Source organism: Vulpes vulpes, chromosome 10, assembly GCF_048418805.1.
Source record: "Vulpes vulpes isolate BD-2025 chromosome 10, VulVul3, whole genome shotgun sequence".
In the NCBI taxonomy this organism is placed as follows: Eukaryota; Metazoa; Chordata; class Mammalia; order Carnivora; family Canidae; genus Vulpes; species Vulpes vulpes.
The window spans coordinates 40,121,976-40,142,056 of NC_132789.1; the positions used below are offsets into that span (position 1 = coordinate 40,121,976).

At 58.4% G+C, this 20,081-nt stretch overlaps 1 protein-coding gene across 3 annotated transcripts in view; it reads right to left on the reverse strand.

The window, feature by feature from the left end:
• Positions 1 to 1,084: 1,084 nt before the first annotated feature.
• Positions 1,085 to 20,081, reverse strand: part of KCNQ4 (potassium voltage-gated channel subfamily Q member 4) — a 52,247-nt gene continuing 33,250 nt past the window's right edge. Inside the window, exons 8-14 of one of the 3 annotated variants that reach the window (XM_072723696.1) lie at positions 18,803 to 18,891; positions 16,605 to 16,649; positions 10,032 to 10,252; positions 8,972 to 9,071; positions 6,285 to 6,416; positions 3,713 to 3,842; positions 1,085 to 3,184 (exon numbers count right to left, since the gene is read on the reverse strand). In XM_072723696.1, coding sequence (XP_072579797.1) covers positions 2,972 to 3,184; positions 3,713 to 3,842; positions 6,285 to 6,416; positions 8,972 to 9,071; positions 10,032 to 10,252; positions 16,605 to 16,649; positions 18,803 to 18,891 — 930 coding nt within the window. In that variant the 3' untranslated portion in view covers positions 1,085 to 2,971. Of the gene's footprint in view, positions 3,185 to 3,712; positions 3,843 to 6,284; positions 6,417 to 8,971; positions 9,072 to 10,031; positions 10,253 to 16,604; positions 16,650 to 17,019; positions 17,182 to 18,802; positions 18,892 to 20,081 lie in introns of all 3 variants that reach the window. The other 2 variants (XM_072723695.1, XM_025983731.2) reach the window with 2 other exon arrangements.

Consider the following 20,081-nt stretch of genomic DNA (forward strand, 5'->3'; position numbering starts at 1 on the left):
AGGTTCAAGTGTGTGTGGAATGGTGTGTGTGGATGCCGAGTGCCCAAAGGGGGGACTGTGCCAGTTATTCAGCTACTGTCTTATAGTTCCAAACACAACCTTCCATACTCTGCTCTGTGATCCTGGGGCTGAGACTGCAAACCACGTTACCTTTCTTAGCTGGCCTTGACAACAGGGGCATTAAGGAAAGGTTGGAAGGCAGGAGGAATGGAGGCTTCCTTCTTCCTTTGCTTGTAACCTCATCAGCAACAGCCCTATAGCAACAGTTGATACCAGCCTTCAGCTCTTTTCCTGCACCCCCAGACAAGCTTCGCTGTATCCCCGGAGAGGTACTAGAACCAGCCAGCCAGACCCCCTCTTCAGTATCCAGAGCCCCAGCACTATGGGACTCCCCCAAACAAGCCTGTGTGTTCCGCTAACCCCACTCTCTCCCCCTGTGATCCTACAGCTGTAGGAAAGGCAGCTGTTTCCTGCAGGGACCCCCTCTCAGTTACCTTCGTTCTTCTGGCTCTTTGAGCCCACCTACACCAGGGTAATCCGGTCCCTATGGTGAATTCTCATCGTTGAAAACCTAGCCTAGTTTCCGCCTTCCTAAGCGGACCCTGACTGACACAAACTATTAGGGAACTGGTACTCACTTTTCACTGGGGCCCTAAGCCAAGAGAAAGTACATTTGTAAGTGCCAGGGTCATCATGAGAGGTCAGCCTGCCTGAGAGGGAGGCTGAGACGCAAGACAGATCCCTGACAGTTAAAGCACCTAGCTCTGGCTCTGCCTAAAACCATTCTAGACTCCAGGCAGTTTATTTATCTCGGCTTGCTTTCTTTCTTTTTGCTTTTCTTTTCCTCTTTCTTTCTCCTCCTTCCTTCTTTTTAAATTTTCCTTCCTTCCTTCCTTCCTTCCTTCCTTCCTTCCTTCCTTCCTTCCTTCCTTCCTTCCTTCCTTCTTTCCTTTCTCTTAAGCTATAATGGGTTAGGGTTTTGTGGTTTACAACCAGAAGAGTGCCGACTAATCCAAGTGTCTTCATCCCCACCCCCAGACCAGGTACCCCACCCAGAGCCACTGAACAGCCAAAAGCAACCACCTCCTACTGAAAACTTTAATGAAACCAATAAGTTAATAAGTTAACAAAGTGAGGTACTTGCATATCCGAGAACGGGGTTGGTGGGGGAACCTCGATCGTGGAAGGAGGGAGGGCTTCATCCCAAATCTCCTTTGGTCATAGGGTGATCCCATTCTCCTGCCCCTCTCCACAGCTCTGTCTCTGAGGGGATAGGGGGTGGCTCTCTGGGGACAGTGCAGTGCAGGTGAGGTGAGCCAGGACAGGCTCCATCCAGGGCATGATGGTCACATGCAGAGGGTATGTGGGGGCAGAGGCTGGGCACCATGGGGCTGAGCAAGATCCAGCCCCAGCCCTGGAGCTGGTGCATGCAGGTCCCCAGTCATGAGATGCAGGTGGCTGGGCCTGAGCCCCTGGTTCCCTGGTACCCCACAGAGGGTCACCATCGGTCCACTACCCATCACCCTCCTGCTCCCTGCATTGGCTTTGCAAAAAGAGGGACAGAAAGGTAGGGATGCCCTCAGACGTGCTGAGGGCCTGGCATGGAGGGGGGGACTTAATGCCAGTATGGGGGGGCTGCCAACTGAAGTGAAGAGTGAGGTGCAGAGGGAGGGAAATGGTGCCTGCGAGTGCCAAAGGCACAGCTGGTGCCCGACAAATAGGAGTTGCTAAATGCATTAGTATTCTCTCAGGGGCTGAGACGGACGAGGAAGGGGGCAAGTCTAGTGGAAGCAGGCCTGACAACCACCCCGGGGAAGGGCCTGGGTCTTTCCAGTGCCGTCCAGGCCGGAGAGGCCTAGGCCTGAGTTGTGCTGTAGGAGGACCTTTGGGGGCAGCAGAAGCAGCAGTTTGGGCTCTTGGACCAGTGAGAAGTAGATCTTGAGAAACGGGAGCTAGTAAAACTCTGAGGTGAGGCCTGGGGTCACTTCAGGGCTCCCTCTCCTACTCAGATGGAACGGCAGGCTTCCTCTGTCCCTTGGCATCAACTGCAGAGGCCCAAGAAAGGCTGAATGGCTGTGTGCTCGTGTCTCTAAGTGTGTGTGATCGTGTGTGTCAGTGAGTAGGAGAGGCTTTCTGCATGTTCGGGGAAACTTTGTGTGATCACAGGAGCACTGTCCATGGGAGATTTGGAGGCCAATACAGAAACCTGTGCTGACCGAGGTGTCTGGAGGGCCAAGGAGGGGAGTGGACGTCCAGCAGGAGGAAGGAGCCCCCGGGAGGGGATACCTGCCAATGGGAAGAAAGGCCCATGCGCTGCCCTTGGGGAGGCAAGGGAGAAACAGGCCCCATGCTGGGTGAGGAGCGGGTGGTAAGCCAAAGAACAAGGATGGGGGCCATGGCCAAGCAGCCTGAGACCAGCTATTGCTGGGGCCCATCTCCCAATGAGGGAGGGGCAGAGGGACCCCATGGGGGTCCCCAAAGTTGCATATTTAACATAGTTTGCATATATGGTGCTCAACTGCCTCGCGGCAGGGTTCTATGCTTATAGGTACCCCTGGGCACCTTGGGCCCACCCCAAGTGGGGCGGGGACTTGGCGGGAGGGTTTCCCTGCTCTGTCCGAAGGGCGGGCCGGAGACCTCACCTTGCATAGCTGGAAGCTGGGTCGGGGCCCAGGACCTCAGCGCCCCACTCCCACTCCCGGGACACGGCCCCTGCCCGGCGGGCCATGCGGGGCCTCGATGGAACGGGTGGGGCTCTGGGGGGCCGGACATCTCACGCTCCTGAGGTGGGGCAGGTCGCTGGCACCCCCACGCCGGGTATCGCGCCCACCCAGGCAGCTCAATACTGCGTGTGGCCTCCCTCCCCACACGGGAGCAAGTTCAAGTAAGAGAGGAGTCCGGGGCCTCCGGGGGCGGGCCGAGCGCCAGCCCCAGGGGCCGGCCGTGTGCTGCCCCGCCCCTGAGAAGCCCCTCAGTCCATGTTGGTGCTGACCGAGCGGGAGATGCTGAGCGTCTGCGCGGAGACGGAGATGTCCTCGTGGTCCACGGGGCTGTGGTAGTCGGAGGTGATGTCGGGGTCGAAGAGCGGCACCTGCACGGTGCCCAGGCTGGCCGACGTGCCGGAGCGCAGGCAGCGCGAGTAGAAGCCCAGCAGCAGGTCCAGCTTGTGCTCGATGGACTGCACCTGCCGGGGGCGGGGCGCGGCTGGAGGCGGGGCTTGGGAGGGGCGGGGCTAGGATGGGGCGGGGCTTGTGCGGGGCGGGGCTTGGCCGGGGAGGGGCGAAGGAAAGGCGGGGCTTGGCCAGGGGGCGGGGCGGAGGTGGGAAACTGAAGGGGGGTGGGGAGGTTCATTCCCGGAGGGCAATTTATTTATTTATTTTTATTTATTTATTTTTTTCCCGGAGGGAAATTTAATTGTGACTGGTTGTAGTATTCCGGGAGCTAGAGATGGACAACGGAAGCGGGGTCACGTGGCAGTAGACGACACCGGGTCGGGTTCACCTGAGGCCACGCCCACCTGGAGGCGGGGCTTGGCAGGAGTGGGCGGGCTTCCTGGGAGGCGGGGCTTATCTGCGGGGCCCGGGCCCCGCCCCGGCCTCCCAGGCTGGGGTTCCCTGCGGCGGCTGAGGCGGGCAACCTCCCCGCGGCCCTCCGGGGCTTCTCGGCCCACGACCAGCTCCGCCATAGCAGCGAAACTCCATCCCATACTCACCTGCTTCTCCACCTTGACCACGCGTCCCATCATGCTGATCTCATCCACCGCCTCCGTGTCGGAGGGCCCCTTGTCTCCCTTCTCTCGGGCCTTCCGGTCCCCAGGCCCCCGGCCCACAATCTGGTCCACCCTGCGGAGGAAGGTAACCGTCAAAGGGCCCAGGCACACGCCACCCATCCCTCCCCCGCTCCCTCAAGCACTTTAGGTTGCCTGGGGAACGGGGAGACCCAGCCTGCACTGGTAGGAGGGCGCCCTTCTGCCCTGACGAATGGAGACTGAGCTGGATGGAGGGGCCTTCCAGGTTTGCAGGTGTTCCAACTAGCCCAGCAGTGGAAGAGCACCACACACCAGCATGATGAGTAAAGCAACTGCCGGTGGACGGGAAAAGAGAGACCCAAGCAGGAATGCGAGTTATAAGGCGGACGCGGCTGGAGCTGGCCCACAGAGCCACAGCGTGACTCTTGAAAGCATTCTCTCTGCCCTCTATCTCCAATTTCTTTCCTCCCTCTCTCTCTTAAACCTATTCCAGGCAGGCTTTCATTCCCACCATCTCACCAAACCTACTGCTGTCAAGATCCCAAATGACCTGTGCTGTTAAATTCGATGATCAACTCTCGGCCTCCTTATACCTTTTAGTGGCACTTGGCACATCTGATCACCCTTCCTCCTGCACTTCCTTCACGTGGGGTCACAAACACCACCTTCTCCCAGCTCTCCTCCCACGTCCCTAACCTCTCCTTCTCACCATCCTTTGCTGGTCCTGCCTCCTTCACCTCCAGGAAACAGCACAAGACCCAAGGCTCACTTGTGGGACTTCTTTTCTCTATGCACTCTCACTAAGTGACGTCTTCCGTTCCACATTTGCAATTCCTCTGTACCCTGTTGATGGCAAATCTGTCTCTCCAGCCCACACCTCTCCTCTGAAGCCCAAAGTGCTCAGCCTAACTGCCAGAGCAACACTCCTCATAGAGGTCCGATGGGCATCATAACCCAACACCTCCCAGCTCTCCTGAGTGCAACCTGCTGCACTTGTTGCCTTCTCCATGTCAACAAACCAACTTTTTCCTGTTGCTCGAGCCATCACCCTTGGCTTCAGCCTTGACTTTCTTTTTTTTCTCTTATACTTCCCATCAGAAAACCCTGTCGGCTCGACCTTCAAAATATATCTGGAATGTGCATGCTTCTCCCCACCTCCACTGCTGCCAACACTGGTCCAAGTCCTCATCATCTCTTGCCTGCACTTCTGAAGCAGCCTCCTCACTGGTCGCCCTTTCACTCTCGCTCCCTAATAGGTCATTCTCAGCATAGCACCCAGGGTGCTCCTTTTAAAATACAACTCAGGGATCCCTGGGTGGCGCAGCGGTTTAGCGCCTGCCTTTGGCCCAGGGCGCGATCCTGGAGACCCGGGATCGAATCCCACGTCCGGCTCCCGATGCATGGAGCCTGCTTCTCCCTCTGCCTGTGTCTCTGCTTCTCTCTCTCTCTCTCTCACTGTGTGCCTATCATAAATAAATAAAATAAAATAAAAAGTTTAAAAAAAAATAAAAAAAATAAAATAAAATACAACTCAATCTTGCCAGTCCTTTGCTCAAAGTTCTCCAAGGCTTGCATCTCCCCCTGGATGAATGCCAGCTTGTCTGCAGTGGCCTACAGGGCTTTATACAGTCCAAGTGCCATTTGTCTACTAACCTCACCTACTTCTCTCAGGCCAGAACAGATACACTGGGCTCCTTGCTGTTCCTAAAACAACACCCCCAGACACTTGCCGGAGCCTTTGCTCTTGCTGTTCCCTCTGAAAACTCTTCAACAGCCACAGGGTTGCCTGTAGCCTCCTGTTGCCCCACCTTCAATTCTTTTCTCAAATGTCAGCTTCTTGCCTATTTAAAATCACAAACCTCAACAACCTAACCCTTCTGTTTCTCCTTAGCCTTGATCATCATCTGACATCGTCTAGTTTCACTTACTTATCATCTGTTCTCCTTCCACCAGAATAAAAGCTCCATGAGGCCAGGGACTCTTGCTTTCTACCAGAGCCCCACTGTCTGGCAAGTAACAAAAGCTCAATGACTGTTTCTTAAGAGACCAAGTCAATGAATGGGCAGTGAGAATGCAGACCACAAGAGGAGAAGAGCAAGGTGTAGGTGATTAAGGTCTTGGTGCAAGAATTCTTCCTATATGCTGGGTGGAGAGAAGAGATGCGGGAGGGTTCCCGAGGCAAGAGGTGGGCAGCATTGAGGACGATTTCCTATGCGCTTGGCAGATGGGAGATCACTAATTATTTTTAATCCTATTATTTTAGGGCCAGGAAACAGCCATCTAAAGACGTCCCCCGAGGAGCGCAGGCCAATAGGGTTCGCATAGAGGACGGGCATCTGGGTCCTTCAGGCTCAAGGCAGGTGCGCCCTGCAAGCCAGGAGCCTTGCCCAGGCCAGAACCTCCAGCTCCCGCCGCGGCCCCTAGGGGGCGCTGGCGGCTCTGTCCCGGCGCGGGGTGGGGGTGGTGGGGTTGGGTGCTCCCCCGCCTCGCAGGGCTCGCTTTGGGGCTGGGGTCGCCTCACTGCCCGTGCACCCACCGAGCCTGCAGGCTCTTGATCCGGCCCAGCATGTCCAGGTGCCCCGCCGAGTACTGCTCGATGACGTCCTTCACGTCGTACGGTCGCAGCGTCTCCTTGAATTTCCTTTTGGCCACCAGGAATTTCAGGATCCTGTCCAGAGAGGAGGGTCTCAGCAGAAACGGATTCTTTCCCAGCCCCCTTTGCTATCCTTCCATCCCTTTGCTAGCTAACCTTCTGCCCAGCATGAGAGCACCTTCTGCTTGGGTCACTGCAAAAGCCCCTGCTGGGTCTCCCAGCCTCCCTCCTCCCCACCAGGTTCCACCCCTAGCCCTCTGATGTCTCCCTGGTATTATTATTATTATTATTATTATTATTATTATTATTATTTTAATGTGCCTGTATCTGCAGTAGCATTAGCCTGGGAGGGCAGGGTCCGGGCCTGGTTTCTCCCTGCTAGCTGGGACACAGGGCAGGCATCTGTGAACACCGGTGATCAAGACGGCTTGGGGGAAGACACTTTTGCATTCGTTCCACAAATGTTTATTAGCACCACTAATAACTGGACCCTGGACACCCAAAAAGGCATCAGATCCAATCCTTGATCTGAGTAGCCCTGCTGTGGGGTGGGAGACAGGACACAGTTATGGGGTAACGACAAAGGCCATGGCAAGGAATGGAGAGATGGTCTGGGATGATGAGAAGGGGGCTCTCAGCTGAGGAGGTCAGACGACAAGTCTTGAGAGTGATTCCGGTCCCAAGGGCAAGAGGGGGATGAAAAGAGACCTCCTGGATGCAGACAGACATGGAGGCATGTGAGGGAGATTCTGTTCAAAGGAGCCGGAACTAGGAGCCAGAGTGGAACTAAGGGGCAGATCCACCTGGGGAGGTGGGGTGGCAGGTAAGAAGACAGAGAAAGTTGGGGCTCCTGGGTGGCTCAGTTGGGTTAAGCCTCTGCCTTCAGCTTGGGTCATGATCCCAGGGTCCTGGGATTGAGCCCCGAGTCCGGCTCCCTGCTCAGTAAGGAGTCTGCTTCTCCTTCTCCCAGCGTTTGTGCTCTCTCTCTTTTTCTCTCTCACTCATTCTCAAATAAATAAATAAAATCTATTATGCTGAGTGAAATAAGTCAATCGTAGAAGGACAAGCTGTGTATGTTCTCATTCATTTGGGGAATATAAATAATAGTGAAAGGGAATATAAAGGAAGGGAGAATTGTTGGGAAATATCAGGAAGGGAGACAGAACATAAAGACTCCTAACTCGGGGAAACGAACTAGGGGCGGTGGAAGGGGGGAGGAGGGCAGGTGTTGGAGGGGAATGGGTGACGGGCACTTAGGTGGACACTTGACGGGATGAGCACTGGGTGTTTTTCTGTATGTTGGTAAATTGAACACCAATAAAAATTAATTAAAAAAATAAAATAAAAAATAAAATCTTTAAAAAAATAAATAAATAAATAAAATCTAAAAAAAAAAAAAAAGCTGAGAAAGAGATTGGCCTTGAAAAGGAGGCTAATGGGTGGAGGTGGGGGGTGAATGAGGAGGAACTCTGGGGAGCCCCGAATCCTGAATCCCTGGCAGAGACTGGACAACGGCCGGCTGGGGTGGTGGGGTAGGGGCCATGGGGTTTCCTCTGGTTGGCATGATAATTCTGCCCACCTGTGTGAGGAATGCCCTGGACGGGGAGAGTCTTGGGCAGGAAGCCGGAGGACAGGGGCTTCCAAACTTGTTTGACCCAGACCCACCCTAAGAAATACATTTTACGGGGCACCTGAGTGGCTCAGTCAGTTAGGTGTCCAACTCTTGGTTTTGGCTCAGGTCACGATCTCAGGGTGGTGGGATCCAGCCCTGCTGTCATCATCATCATCAGGCTCCACACTCAGCCGCCAGTCTGCTTGGGATTCCCTCTCTCCCTCTCCCTCTGCCCCTCCCCCTGTTCACCCCCCCAAAATAAATAAATCATTTAAAAAATAGATTTTACATCAGAAACCAGTATCCAAAAAAAAAGAAAGAAAGAAACCAGTATCCACACACAAACGTAACTGAAATGTATGTTTCACCAACATTATTTATCCTTCCTACTGGGGAATGCACTCTGCTATTTTCTATTCCTTTTTTTTTTTTTTTTTTTTTTTGGTAAATGCTGACCATGGCCCACTAAATTGATTTTACTAAGTTGATTTCAAACTGTTGTGACCTGTGGTTTGAAAAGCTCTGCTCTAGAGGAAGCCCTGAGGGAGCCAGACAAGCTGAGGTCAAGAGACCCAAGGAGAGAGAGAAACGGTGAGACACAGCAGCGAAAGGAAGATGAAACTGAGACAGAGATGGAGGGAAAGAGCCCCCAGGACAGACGTGGGGACAGGCAGGAGGCGGTACACAGCTAGGGCAGGGGGAAGGATGGGGGGGGACTCGGAGAGGACCCTGCGGATGTAGGACAGGGACTGTAGTGGGCAGCCGAGCCTACCGCCCTAGCCAGCCAGCCCTCCAGACGTGAAGAGGATGAGCAAGCCCTGCTGGGAGCCATATGCCACCTCCCACCCCGCCCACACTCCAGGGTCCCCGGCAGCCAGCACCGCCAAGGGTGCCAGGCGGGCAGCAGCTGGCGTGCCCGGGAGCCAGGCCAGGCCTGGCCATGAGGACAGGCCCCAGATGGGGAGCAGCAATGGGTGGCAGACGGGTTGGGAGGGGGCACCTCAGGCCTCAGTCTCACCTGACGGAGCGGATGACCGTCTTCACAGCGGGCATGACGTCGTCCACTGTGAGCTCACACTGGTAGCTCTTCTCTTCCGCCACTTCCTCCGAGGGGCCCTCTGGAAAGTCAGGGGGCCAGGTGGTGGCAGCAGAAGGGGCCACTCCCAACCCCTACCACCACCTGTCGGACCCCCCTTTAGAGATACTGATAAGGAGACAGGCTCAGAAAGGGTCTAGAACCTTCTTGGGGGCACAAGGCAGGCCAGGCTCCAGCCTCCCTGGCTGCCTTACCCCGCGTGGAAAACCCTGGTTCACCGCATGCCCATCTGCACCATGACCAGTCAGGGCGAGAATCTGCCTGGGGGCCAGGTAAGCGGGAGCTGTTTTAGGGTTTGGCCTGAGGTAAATTCCACGCAGCCCGGGAGGAAGCCCCCCTGGTCCCAAGAGCACAGCGAGCCCCAGAGACCAGGGACCCGAGGCCTCTGCACATAATCACACACGCGGTCTTATCCTTCAGCCACGAGGGAAGGGAGCTTGAGCCCCTGGCTCCCATGCTCAGCTCCGCTGCTGGGTCAGGCCCTGAAAGCCAGTCCTTCTCTATCCGGGTGAGAGACGCTCCTCCCAGGCTGCTGCAGTGCAGGAGAGAGGATGCTATACTTGCTCCACGGGGGCAGGGAGGGTGGAAGGCAGGCAGCTTCCTGGGCAGGGAAGACGAGGCCCTGGGTGCCAGCTGTGCCCAGGCTCCCCATAGGTCAGCGCTTCCCAAGGACTGGCTCATGGGATCCTAAAACTTTCCCATAAGTGGCAAAGCCAGGATTCAAACCCCAGCAGCCTGGCTCCAAAGCCTGCCCTCTTAACCCCTCCCAAGTGCGACCCTCTACATTCTCATTTGATTCTTGAACAGCCTGGAGCCTGGCAAAGCAGGTGTTACGGCGCCCAATTCACAGATCAGAAAGCCGGAGCCCAAAGACGGTCGAGCAGTTAGAGAGCTGGGACCGGAACCATCCTGCCACCCTTCGTCCAGACTCGGTTCCCCCCACCGCAGGTAGGTCCTGGGCCCCAGGCCCCCAGGGGCTCACCCTCGGCCGAGGTGCGGGGTTTGAGTCTCAGGGAGGCCCGGAAGCGGGTGCGATCATTGAAGCTCCAGCTCTTTTGCACCTTGGTGGGGCTGGCGGCCTCACCCACCTGCTCGCTGCTTGGGGAGGTGGGCATTGGCGGAGGTGCCAGGTGCTGCTTGGAGGGGCCCGTCCGTCGCTGAGAGCTGCCCATGCGGATGCGGTCTTTGATGCCCATCCGGCTGCTGGCAGGGCAGGTCGGGTGGGGGAGAGAGCCAAGTTAGCTGGAGCAGGGAGGGGGGTGTTCGGGGGGGCGCAGCTGACTTAGGACTTGGGGGTGGCTACTGGGTTTTGATTCTCCACCAAGTGGAGGCTTCCTGGGTCGGAACAAGGGCGTGGCAAGGGGGGCCCTGACCCTTCCAGAAGCTGATGCGGGGTCAGTCTGAGCAGATCCCCTCCCTACCCCCATCTCCCACCCCTCATTGCACAGACAGATAAGGGGGGCACACAGGAGACAGATGTCAGAGCGGAAGGAGTGAGAGAGACCCAAGAAGCGAGTCAGAGACAGACAGGAGGATGGGAGAGCTGGGCCTGGCTCAGGTGGGTGGGTGGAGGTGGAGGTGGCCACCCCTTTGTGCACAGACGGGCTGCTGAGGGATGGAGAGGCTCACCTGGCCATGCACACTGAGAAAGGCCTCCAGGTCCTCACTGTACACAGAGGCCGGCTGTGGAGCTGGCGGGGTGTGTGTGTGTGTGTGTGTGTGTGTGTGTGTGTGAGCACCTAGGTACCAGTGTGTCTACACTGTCAATTTATATTTTCCTCCTTTCCTGCTGGAGCTCTCCGATCCCACACGGGTCGGGTCAGGGCTTTAGGACGTGGTACCGCTTTGCAGGCAGAACACTGCCAAACTCCCAAGGTGTGCATCGCAGACTCGAGCAGAAACAGTGCCCCCGCCCGGGGTGCAACGTGCCGGCCGCAGAGGGCCTTGGCCTTGTGGTCTGGCTGCCGAGCCCACATCTACGCCTGGGACATGTCTGGTGCCCCCTCTCCCCGCCCCAGTGAAGGTCTTAAGCCATTCTCCTGTGGTCCCCCCTGCCTGAGAGCTGCCCACCTGGACTGAGGCCCACTCTCCCAGCTCCGCAACCCCCACTGCCTAATGAACCCCCATTTCAACAACCCCTGCACATCTATGTGCACAGGTACACACATGTGCACGTCCGGGCGTGTGCTCAGACCTCCCTTCCCGCACCCCAACTCCCTACCACATCCCCGATCCTCGGAGGAAGACAGGGCGGGGAGGCCCCAGGTGGCCCAGGACAGGCCCTGGCTAGCCAATACCCGGGAGGGTAACTCTGTGTCTCAGGGTTTCAAGGATCATGTCGTCACTGTCTGGTAGGACCTATGCAAACGTCCTCCACCCCATGCCCTCGTGACGACTGCCTCCTTGCTGTGGCTTATGGGCAGGTTGGGGGCCCTTTCACCCCAAATGTCTGGGCCCCTGGCTCAGGAGAGCACCAGCCAGTCTTGGAGGAGGCCTAAGGTGGGACAGGGATGCGGGGAGGAGACTGGGCCACCGACTGTCAGACACTTCCAGGTCAAGAGCTGACCAGGGGACACGTTCTGGTTTCAGGGCTGGGTGGGAACTAGGGTCCCCCATGCCCTGGGCATGGGGTACAGGGTATAGAGCCAAGGTGCTGAGGTGAGGAAGATCTCGAAACCAGGGGCACCTTCGAGAAGGCAGCCAGGATGTAGAGCCATCCTTAGGAGTAGGGGCCTCTGCCCAGAAGGGAGAGGTTACAGGTTGTGGATTGGGGCCCTGAGGATATCAGAAGGGAAGGACGAGGCAAGCCCCACAATCCAGCATGCTGTCTGCTGGCCCAGGATCCCCTCAACACATCCCGGAGATGCCAACCAAAGTTTGAGGTTGGCTCTCCCAAACTTTCCTCTACAGAGCCATTCCTTCAGGCTCTCCTCATGCTGGCAAGCACCCCTCACCCACCCGGCCCGTGCAACCCCTCCCTCTGTCCTGCACTCCTCCGAGGGGGAGAGCAAGAGGGGGGTGGAGAAGGCCCTGGCACACAGCCAAAGGCCTGGAACTCCAGATCTCTGCGCCCAGCACATCACTCCAATGATGTTCTGGGAGAAGGGGGGGGGACCTCCCTATTCACGAGAAGTGTGCAAGCAAGACTGGGCTTGCTCTCAGCAGGACTCAGGGAGGAAGGGGTCTGGAGGCTTGCACTAGAGGCCTTGAAAGGTCCCTTTCCAGCTCTGATTCTGTGATGGTTGGAGGAGCTTCCAGCCTGGTTTGTGGGGTTCTGTAACTTTCCAGCCAGCCAGAGGCCCTGGGCTCCTCTTGAATGTAAGAAGGCACTGTTTTCCCAGGGGTGGCCCTGGATTCCAGCTCCTTGGGCAGGGCCCAGGAAACGGCTCACGTCAGCCTCTCTGGAGCCTAAAAGCTCAAACAAAATGGAAAGAAACCTGGCACGCGGTGGACGTCGGGGGCGCTCCTTCCCACCCCAGGCTCCTCGGGACACGCAAGGTCCTGTCTGAGGCCTTGGCCCTCCCAGCCGCTTTGTGTGGTGGGTTCCGCGGGTACCATCCCTCGTTTACAGACTGGCAAGGAGGTCAAACGACCTGCCCAAAGCCCCAGAGGCGGCAAGGATCAGAACTCAGCCTTTTCTGAGACTTCAGAGACTGTTCTTTCTCGGGGACCAGCGATCAGGACAGTGTCCAGGGCAGCAGCTCTCTGCTGGGGGCAGTTCTGCTCAACCGGGGACGCTTGGCAACGCCTGGAGACATTTCTGGTGTCACATTGGAGGGTGCTCCTGGCATCTAGTGGGTCGAGGCCAGGGAGGCTGCTCAACAATGCTAAATAACACATGTGACAGCCCCGTCACCAGTGAAGAATGGTCCGAACCAAGACTTCCCTGGTGCCGACGTTGAAAGACTGGTCTGAGGGGGCTGTCGGGGCCTGGGACATGGAGGGGTAGGCCTGACTGAGGCGACCCCGTTGGGGAGGACGGGACTGGACACAGGCTGCCCTCCGACTGCCCTGCTGGATCAACCCCTGTGCTCACGTCCACAACGAATGACTTTAGGGATTCCATCTGGCCAAAAGGCCCCCTCCTGGGGGGTAGAGGCTGCCCACCCCCTCCGACGCTGCCTACAGCCCCTCTGCACAGCCTCATGGCTGGCCCCCCTGGCCTGGCCTGGCCTGGCCTTTCCTGCTCATCATGCCCACGCTGCTGACGGCGTCTTGCAAAGGGACAGGTCCAACCCAGAGACTCCACAGCTTAAACTCTCAGTTGTGTCCCCGTTGCCTTCAGCCATGGTGTCCAAGCTATGCTTAAAAATAAGATCTGGGATGCCTGGGTGGCCCAGTGGTTGAGCGTTTGCCTGCAGCTCAAAGCATGATCCTGGAGCACAGGATCGAGTCCCACATCGGGCTCCCTGCGAGGAGCCTGCTTCTCCCTCTGCCTGGGTCTCTGCCTCTCCCTCTGTGTCTCTCGTGAATAAATAAATAAAATATTTACAAAAAATAAAAATAAATAAAAATAAAAATAAGATCTTAGCTGCTCCACACACCACACTGAACAAGGCCAACCACTTATCTAGCACTTCCTATGAGCCAGGCACGGTTTGAGGGGAAGCAGATGCTATTACCGTCCACAGAAACTGAGCCACTCGAGGCGTCTGGTGACGGTCCCCTAGCTAGCACGTGGCGGCCAGGTTCGGATCCAGGACACTAGTTCCGAAGAAGCACTGCCTCTTGGACGGGCAGCCAGAAGCTCTGTCAACCACATACTTATGGGCTCCCCAAACTCACAAGGCTCCAGAAGCCCTTCTGGGGAGACCCAAGACACCGTGAGCCCAGCCTGCCAGGCAGGGCCTACTGGATGACACTCAGCCAGGGCCTTGGGGTTCCTCACGATCCGGCTCAGCCCCCAACCTCACTCCTGAGCCCGCACTCTCAGATCTGGCCACACTGGGTTGCCTGCTCCCTTTCCACGGCTGTGCTCTCTCTCACCTCCTCGCCTTGGTGCACGCTGCTTCCTTGCCTGGCAGGCCCTCCCTCACGTCCACTCCTTTTGGGGGCTCCTCTAGGTGAAGTGCCTGACCCTGGCTCCGTAGCCCCTCTGCTTCCTCCTTTCGTTGCATTCATCACACAGAACAGCAACTGCTCTCTGCAACTCTGCAGGCACCGTCTTTTATGCACTGCTACGTCCCTCGTACGGGGCCAGGCACAGGGCAGGTACTAAGGCATGTAGTGGTGATGCGGCTCTAAGAGCTGGGCTCTAGAGTTAGTGAAAGAGGTGCCAATCCCAGCTCCTTCAGGCATCTGCTCAGTCCCCGGGGGGTGGGGAGGAGGTAGCGGGAAGCCAGGAAGCTAAACCCAACACCTGGCAAGTCAGAGTGGGAAGGACCCTCAGAGGGCCTCTAGTTCAATCTGCCCGTTCCTGGTTCCACAGGTCCAGAGAAGGGAAGCAATTTGACCAAGATCGCACAGCGGGTCAGCAGCAGAGCCAGAACTCATCCCAAATCTCCTACAGATGTCCCTCCTGGCAGAGTGGGCACCAGGCCCATGCCCTCCGACCCGGCAGAGGCATCCCCAGGAAGGTAAGAGCCTCCTCAGGGCCCCAAGGCAGACGGCAGGCTGCAGGCACATGCACCTTGGCCTTGGCCTATCCTGTCCCCCTCTCCAGTCCCCAAACTGGGTGGGGCAAGGAGGAGTGGGGACAGGAGGAGCAGGCGAGGGGGTACCTCGGTCTCCAGCTGGCGTGGATCCGAAAGAAACTCCGTTTATTACTAAACATCTGGCTGGAAGTTGAGAACAAGACACAAACAGAGGTTAGTGGAAGGGGGCAGGTGGGTGGAGCGTGGGGAGCTGCCAGGATGGGGCTGGCTTCCTGTGGCTGGTGGGAGAGAAGAACCCCCACCCAAATCCTCCTCCAGCCCACATCCCCAGAATGCAGAGATTCTCAGGGTTTGCATAAGGATCTCCTGGGGAGCAAGTTGAATATGCAGAGTTCTGTGCCTCTTCTCCAGAGAGTCTCCTCCTGTGGCCCTGGGGAGAGGTCCAGGGATCTGCATTTTTTAACGCAGTGCCCCACAGATGCTGATGCAGGAAGTCAGTGGACCATGCCTTGAGAAACAGCGTCTTAGTGCCTCATGGAAAAACCTCAAAGAGAGGAGGTGCTGGCCCTGGCAATGCCATCCCCCAGGAAGTCCTGCTTCTTGTAGTTCTGGGTCCTTCCACAAGCACCACAACCAGCAGAAGTGTGGATATGTATGTGGGTGTGTGCGTCGGGCGGCGGGGGGGGGGGGGGGGGGGAGGTCCTGTCTGGAGCACCCACCCCATAGGGCCCAGATAGCCAAGAGTTAAGGATATGGCCATTTGGCCCAAGCCTGGGGACTGATGTCCTAGAAGTCACAGCTCGACCTCCTGCGGTGCCCGGGGAAGAAGAGACACTCCACCACCCTCACCAGGAGCCCCAGCCACACAGACAGTCCAGGCAGACGGACGCAAGGCTGGGGGTTAGTGAATGCCAAGCCCTCAGAAGTCATCTGGCCCTAGGCTTAGGGGGACCCAGAGCCCCACAGCAGTTGTGGGTGGGAGAGGTGCCATGCACTCTCTTCTGGAGAGTTCCCAGCCAGGCCTGGCCAGTCATGCCTCCCGTCCCTCTAGCCCCTGATCTGGAGGGGCCCTCCGTCTCCCTGCTTCCTGCTCCCTGTTGGGCCCCTGGTCAGAGATGCCCTCACTGAGAACAGGGAAGAAGTGCTGCTCCCAGCATCCTCTGCACCGACCCCTCCCCCTCTCCCCCACAGGCCTTTGAGCCTGGAGACCCCAGAGCCCCTGAGCCGCCTACACATTGCTGCCTAGGACCCAGAGGCCCAGAGTGACACGATGACTTTCTCAAGGACACACAGCATCAGGTGGCAGAGGCCAGCTTCCACCACGCGGGCCTCCTGATGGCTGAGTGGCTGGCCTCTCCCCTCCCTTGCTCTGGGCCCCGGGCTCAGAATCACACCTGAGGCTCAAGGTCCAGACGCCCACCTGGCTGATCAGGGATGATGTGTGAGGATGAAACAGAGCAAAGAGATGGGGAGGGGGCGGGGCGGGGGAATGAGGGGGGATTGAACCCTCTACAGGAGCAGCCGCTCCCCCATCCTGTGAGCTAGAGAGCTGCCCTTCTCCAAAATTGCCTGAAATTCCACTAGTTTGAACATGTACGTAGGGGTAAGCATTGTTCTTTCTTGGTTCTTCTTTCAGGATGCAAAAGCTCCAGGAGAGACAGGCCAAGGGGAAAGAGACTGTTAGGAGCAGCAAAATGTCCCTCAGTGAGGAAGAAAGGCATGGTGGGAGAATCCCAAGAGGACCCTCTGGGATTAGCCAAGCTGTAGACAAGGTTTGCACAAGACAAGAGCATTAGTCATTGGCTGAGTTTACGTAGGTCCTACAGCGGTTCTTAGTCACGGATCTCTGTCTCCAGCTGGCACCTCATTCCCGAGAGGCAAGGTGGTGAGCCCCTTCTAGAGGAACATGCTGGGGGAGGGGGTTCCCTGCCCTCGCGCCCCAGAATGGGGCCCACGATTACCTGAGCCGTAAGCACCTGTGGCCAGCGGCCTCCTCCTCTCTCCAGCTGCCCGGGAGGGATGGGGGTGCAGGGATGGAAGAGTGAGGGGACGTGGAAACAGAAAGAAAGAGGACAAATGGAATGAATGGAGGAGGTGCCGGGAGAGGACGGTGTGGACATCTCCCCCGCTCAGACCCTTAGAGCCCCAGGTGACAAGCAGGTGAGTCCAGCCTGGCCTCTCCAGAGAGGCTTTCAGTCTGTACCTGTCAGGCCATCCGACGACAAATGCCCCGGCCCCGTGACAAGGCCTGGGAGTCCCCAGAACAGGCCCAGACACCCACATGGTGGCCACAGGCAGGTCTGAGAGAGGGTGAGACAAAGAATGGAAGAGGAGGAAGAGAAGCAAGAGGAGGTGGCGGCCCCGGGGGGCCCCTACCTTTCCCCAGGGCAGAAGGAGGTGCTGCCCGGCCGGTGGCAGGTGGCAACGGGCGGGTAACGGGAGGGCGCTCCATCGGGTACCGGCACCCGCCGCACCTCCAAGGGCCGTAGGCCCCCATTGCGGGCCCGTTGCACGTGCTCAAACAAGAGGGCCAGCTCTCTGCAGGAGAGGGCGCCATCAGCGGCAGGCAGGGCCCTGGCACCCCCCACTCGCCTGGTGGGCACCAAGCTCTGGAGCTCAGATCCTTCCAGGCTCTGCCTCTAGAGGGGCTCAGCAAACACCCCAAGTCAGAACAGGCAGGGTGGGGGGGTGGCTGGTGGGAGAGACTAACCTTCCTCCCTCCCTTTCTGCACTCAGTTCCTGGGAAATCCTCAGGGCTGCCAAGTACGGTTGTGCAGGTTGGGCACAACTTGAGGGCACCCTGGGAAGGCGGCAAGCGGGAGCTTGAATCTAGCCTACTTCTGCTCATCCTGAAATCCTCACCCTCCTGATCTGACTGGATTTTAGGAGAGAGACTTGATAGGGTAGCTAGCCCAGCCCCCCACTCCTCCAGCATCCACCTCTGCCCCTGGTTCCTGGAGACTAGATTTGGGCCCAGCTCCTTCCTAACTCTCCAGGCCATGTCCCGTTTCCATAACCGAAGGAGGGTACCTGCCCCCTGCCTGCCCATCACAGGGGTGTGACAGGGAGCTCCCAGGAGCAGAAGGCCCGTGGACCTAGAATCTCTAAACCAAGTTCCGTCCCTCCTACCAGAGGCCCTGGGACTACCCCAGATCTTCCCTCCCCCTCTCCCTATCATACACCCCATTCCTAACAAACCAGCTCCTGCCCCGCTCTCTAAGGCCTTGAGTCCTTAGAGCTGCCCCTGGAAGGGGGAGCTCCTTCTAGACCAACCACCAACCCCTATCTCTGAGGTGGGAGCTTGCCTCTGCCAAGTGGAGACGGGGGAGGGACCCAGTGTGATTCTGGGAGCCCCCTCCCCCACCCCTTCTCTCCTAGGCTCCCCTAAGAAGCCCCTGGAGCCTCCCCTAGGAAGCCCCTGGAGCCCGGAGGGAGCAGGGAAGGGGAGCCAGGCGTAGGGGTGAGTGGGATCACGAATCATCTGCTCTTGGAGAACTAATGAGGAACAGGCACCCCCCCTAACCTCCCCCACCCCGGAGAAGCGCTGAGCGCAGCAGCCCTCGCCCAGCCTCGCCCAGTCTCCCTTGATGCCCACCTGCCCTGGGGACTGAGCCGCACTCTCTGGTCTTCACTCCTGCCCAAGGACCAGGCACAGGCCCCAGGGATGACTGTCACTAATAAGGGGCAGCCTTCTGCCGACCCGGGCCAGGGGGGTGAACCCGCTTCTGGTCACAAGGGCCAGGAAAAGCAGGAGCAGGCTCACACACAGGGGCGCTGGGGTGGGCCTGGCGCCCACCTCTGGCACACACGCTCCTGCTCATAGCACACACTTCCTCTGCGCGGTTGCCGCATGCCAGGTAGCAGGGGCTAACCCCTCCCTCACCTGGGACGGGGGGGGGGGCGGGGGGGGGGGAGATAGCTGGTTGTGCCACCGCCCTGAGGGGCAGCAAACCCCCACACACACCCTGTACCTGGTGTCCACCACCTTCCCGGGGCAGAGCAGGACAGGAGAGGATGCTCCAGGCTCTGCATTACATGGGATTTGCAGAGCCAGGCCCCATTCCCACCCTCCAGCTCTGAGTCCCAGCCCCCGGTCCTCAAGGGGCATGGCCAGCAGCCCCCTCCCACCCCCACCCTGTCCCCCTGCAGCAGGGCCTACCTGAACGATGGCAGGATACTGTCATAGTAGTACCAGGTGGCTGTCAGGTAGGCCCGGCTCGTGTCGGTGGAGTACAGGCGCCACGCGGCCTGGTCAGACGAGGGAAGGAAGGGGAGGGGGGACAAGGCATCAGCGAAGCCTCTCGCCCCTCGCTAGCCCTCTGCCCTCAAAGGAGCCAGTCCTCGGGTCTGCTGGAGGGGACCCAGAGCCAGAGGCTGCGGACCCCACAGCCTGCTACGAGGATTAAAAGGGCCAATGTCTACCAAGTGCCAAGCACGGTGCCCGGCACACAGAAGGCACCTGACACCAGGCTCCCCCGTCCACACTCCCGTTCCCTCCCGTGGCCACAGCCAGGGAGCAGCTACTCCCTGTGTATTTGATGAGCCTTTCCCGCCCTCTGGACTCTAAGCTGTGTCTTGGTCCCCGCTGTACCCCCGGCACGCGGTAGGTGCTTGGGACCAATACTGGCTGGGTGAATTATTATTGCTCCTAATAAATCCACCCTGTGTTTTCCCAGCTGCCTGGCACTGCCCATGGGGTTTGAGGAGGGGAGGGCAGAGCGTGGCCTACCCACCCCTCAGCATGCAGGGACTTGCAGGATTGTCTCTGCAGCAGGAGGGATGAGGGCTGAACAAGAGGAAGGACTGTCCTTCTCCCTCCGGGTAAGAAGAGGAGCCAAGGAGGGGCTGGGAGTGGGGTGATTAGGGAGGGCAGGGAGGCATGGACAGAGCCTAACTGAGCCCCGGATGCCTCCCCGCTGTGGGCACCTCTTTGCCCCGAAGGCACTGCCCACTGCTGAGCTCACTGGCCAGGCACCCTCCTAGCACAGGGGTATTTTTACGTCCTGCTTGCCTCGGCCCCTGGCTTGAGCCAGGGAGCAGCTGCCAGAGCTGTCGCATTAATTATGGGCCCCACAATGCCAGCTGTCTCTTGGCCTGGACAGTGCCAGCCACCTGCCCTCACGATGGCCCTTGGAAGGCCAGGCCCCAGGGGACCACAGCCATTGTGCCCCAGGGGACACTGAGAAGGAAAGGCTGGGCTGGCGGCTGCAGATAGCAGGGACGTGGAGGGGGTTCCACCCTGGGGCGGAGAGATAAGGGGGGGTCAAGTCAGGCCTGGATGGGGGAGCACAAGGGCGGGCGCCGGGGGCAGGCCGAGGGGGCTGTATCCCCTGAACTACTTCCAGCAGGCCCTGCTCCCCCTCGCACCCTGGCTAGAGGGAAGCCCAGGGCTAAGTCACAGAGTCCCAAAGCCCCGGAGCCCCTGCCAACCCCCCACC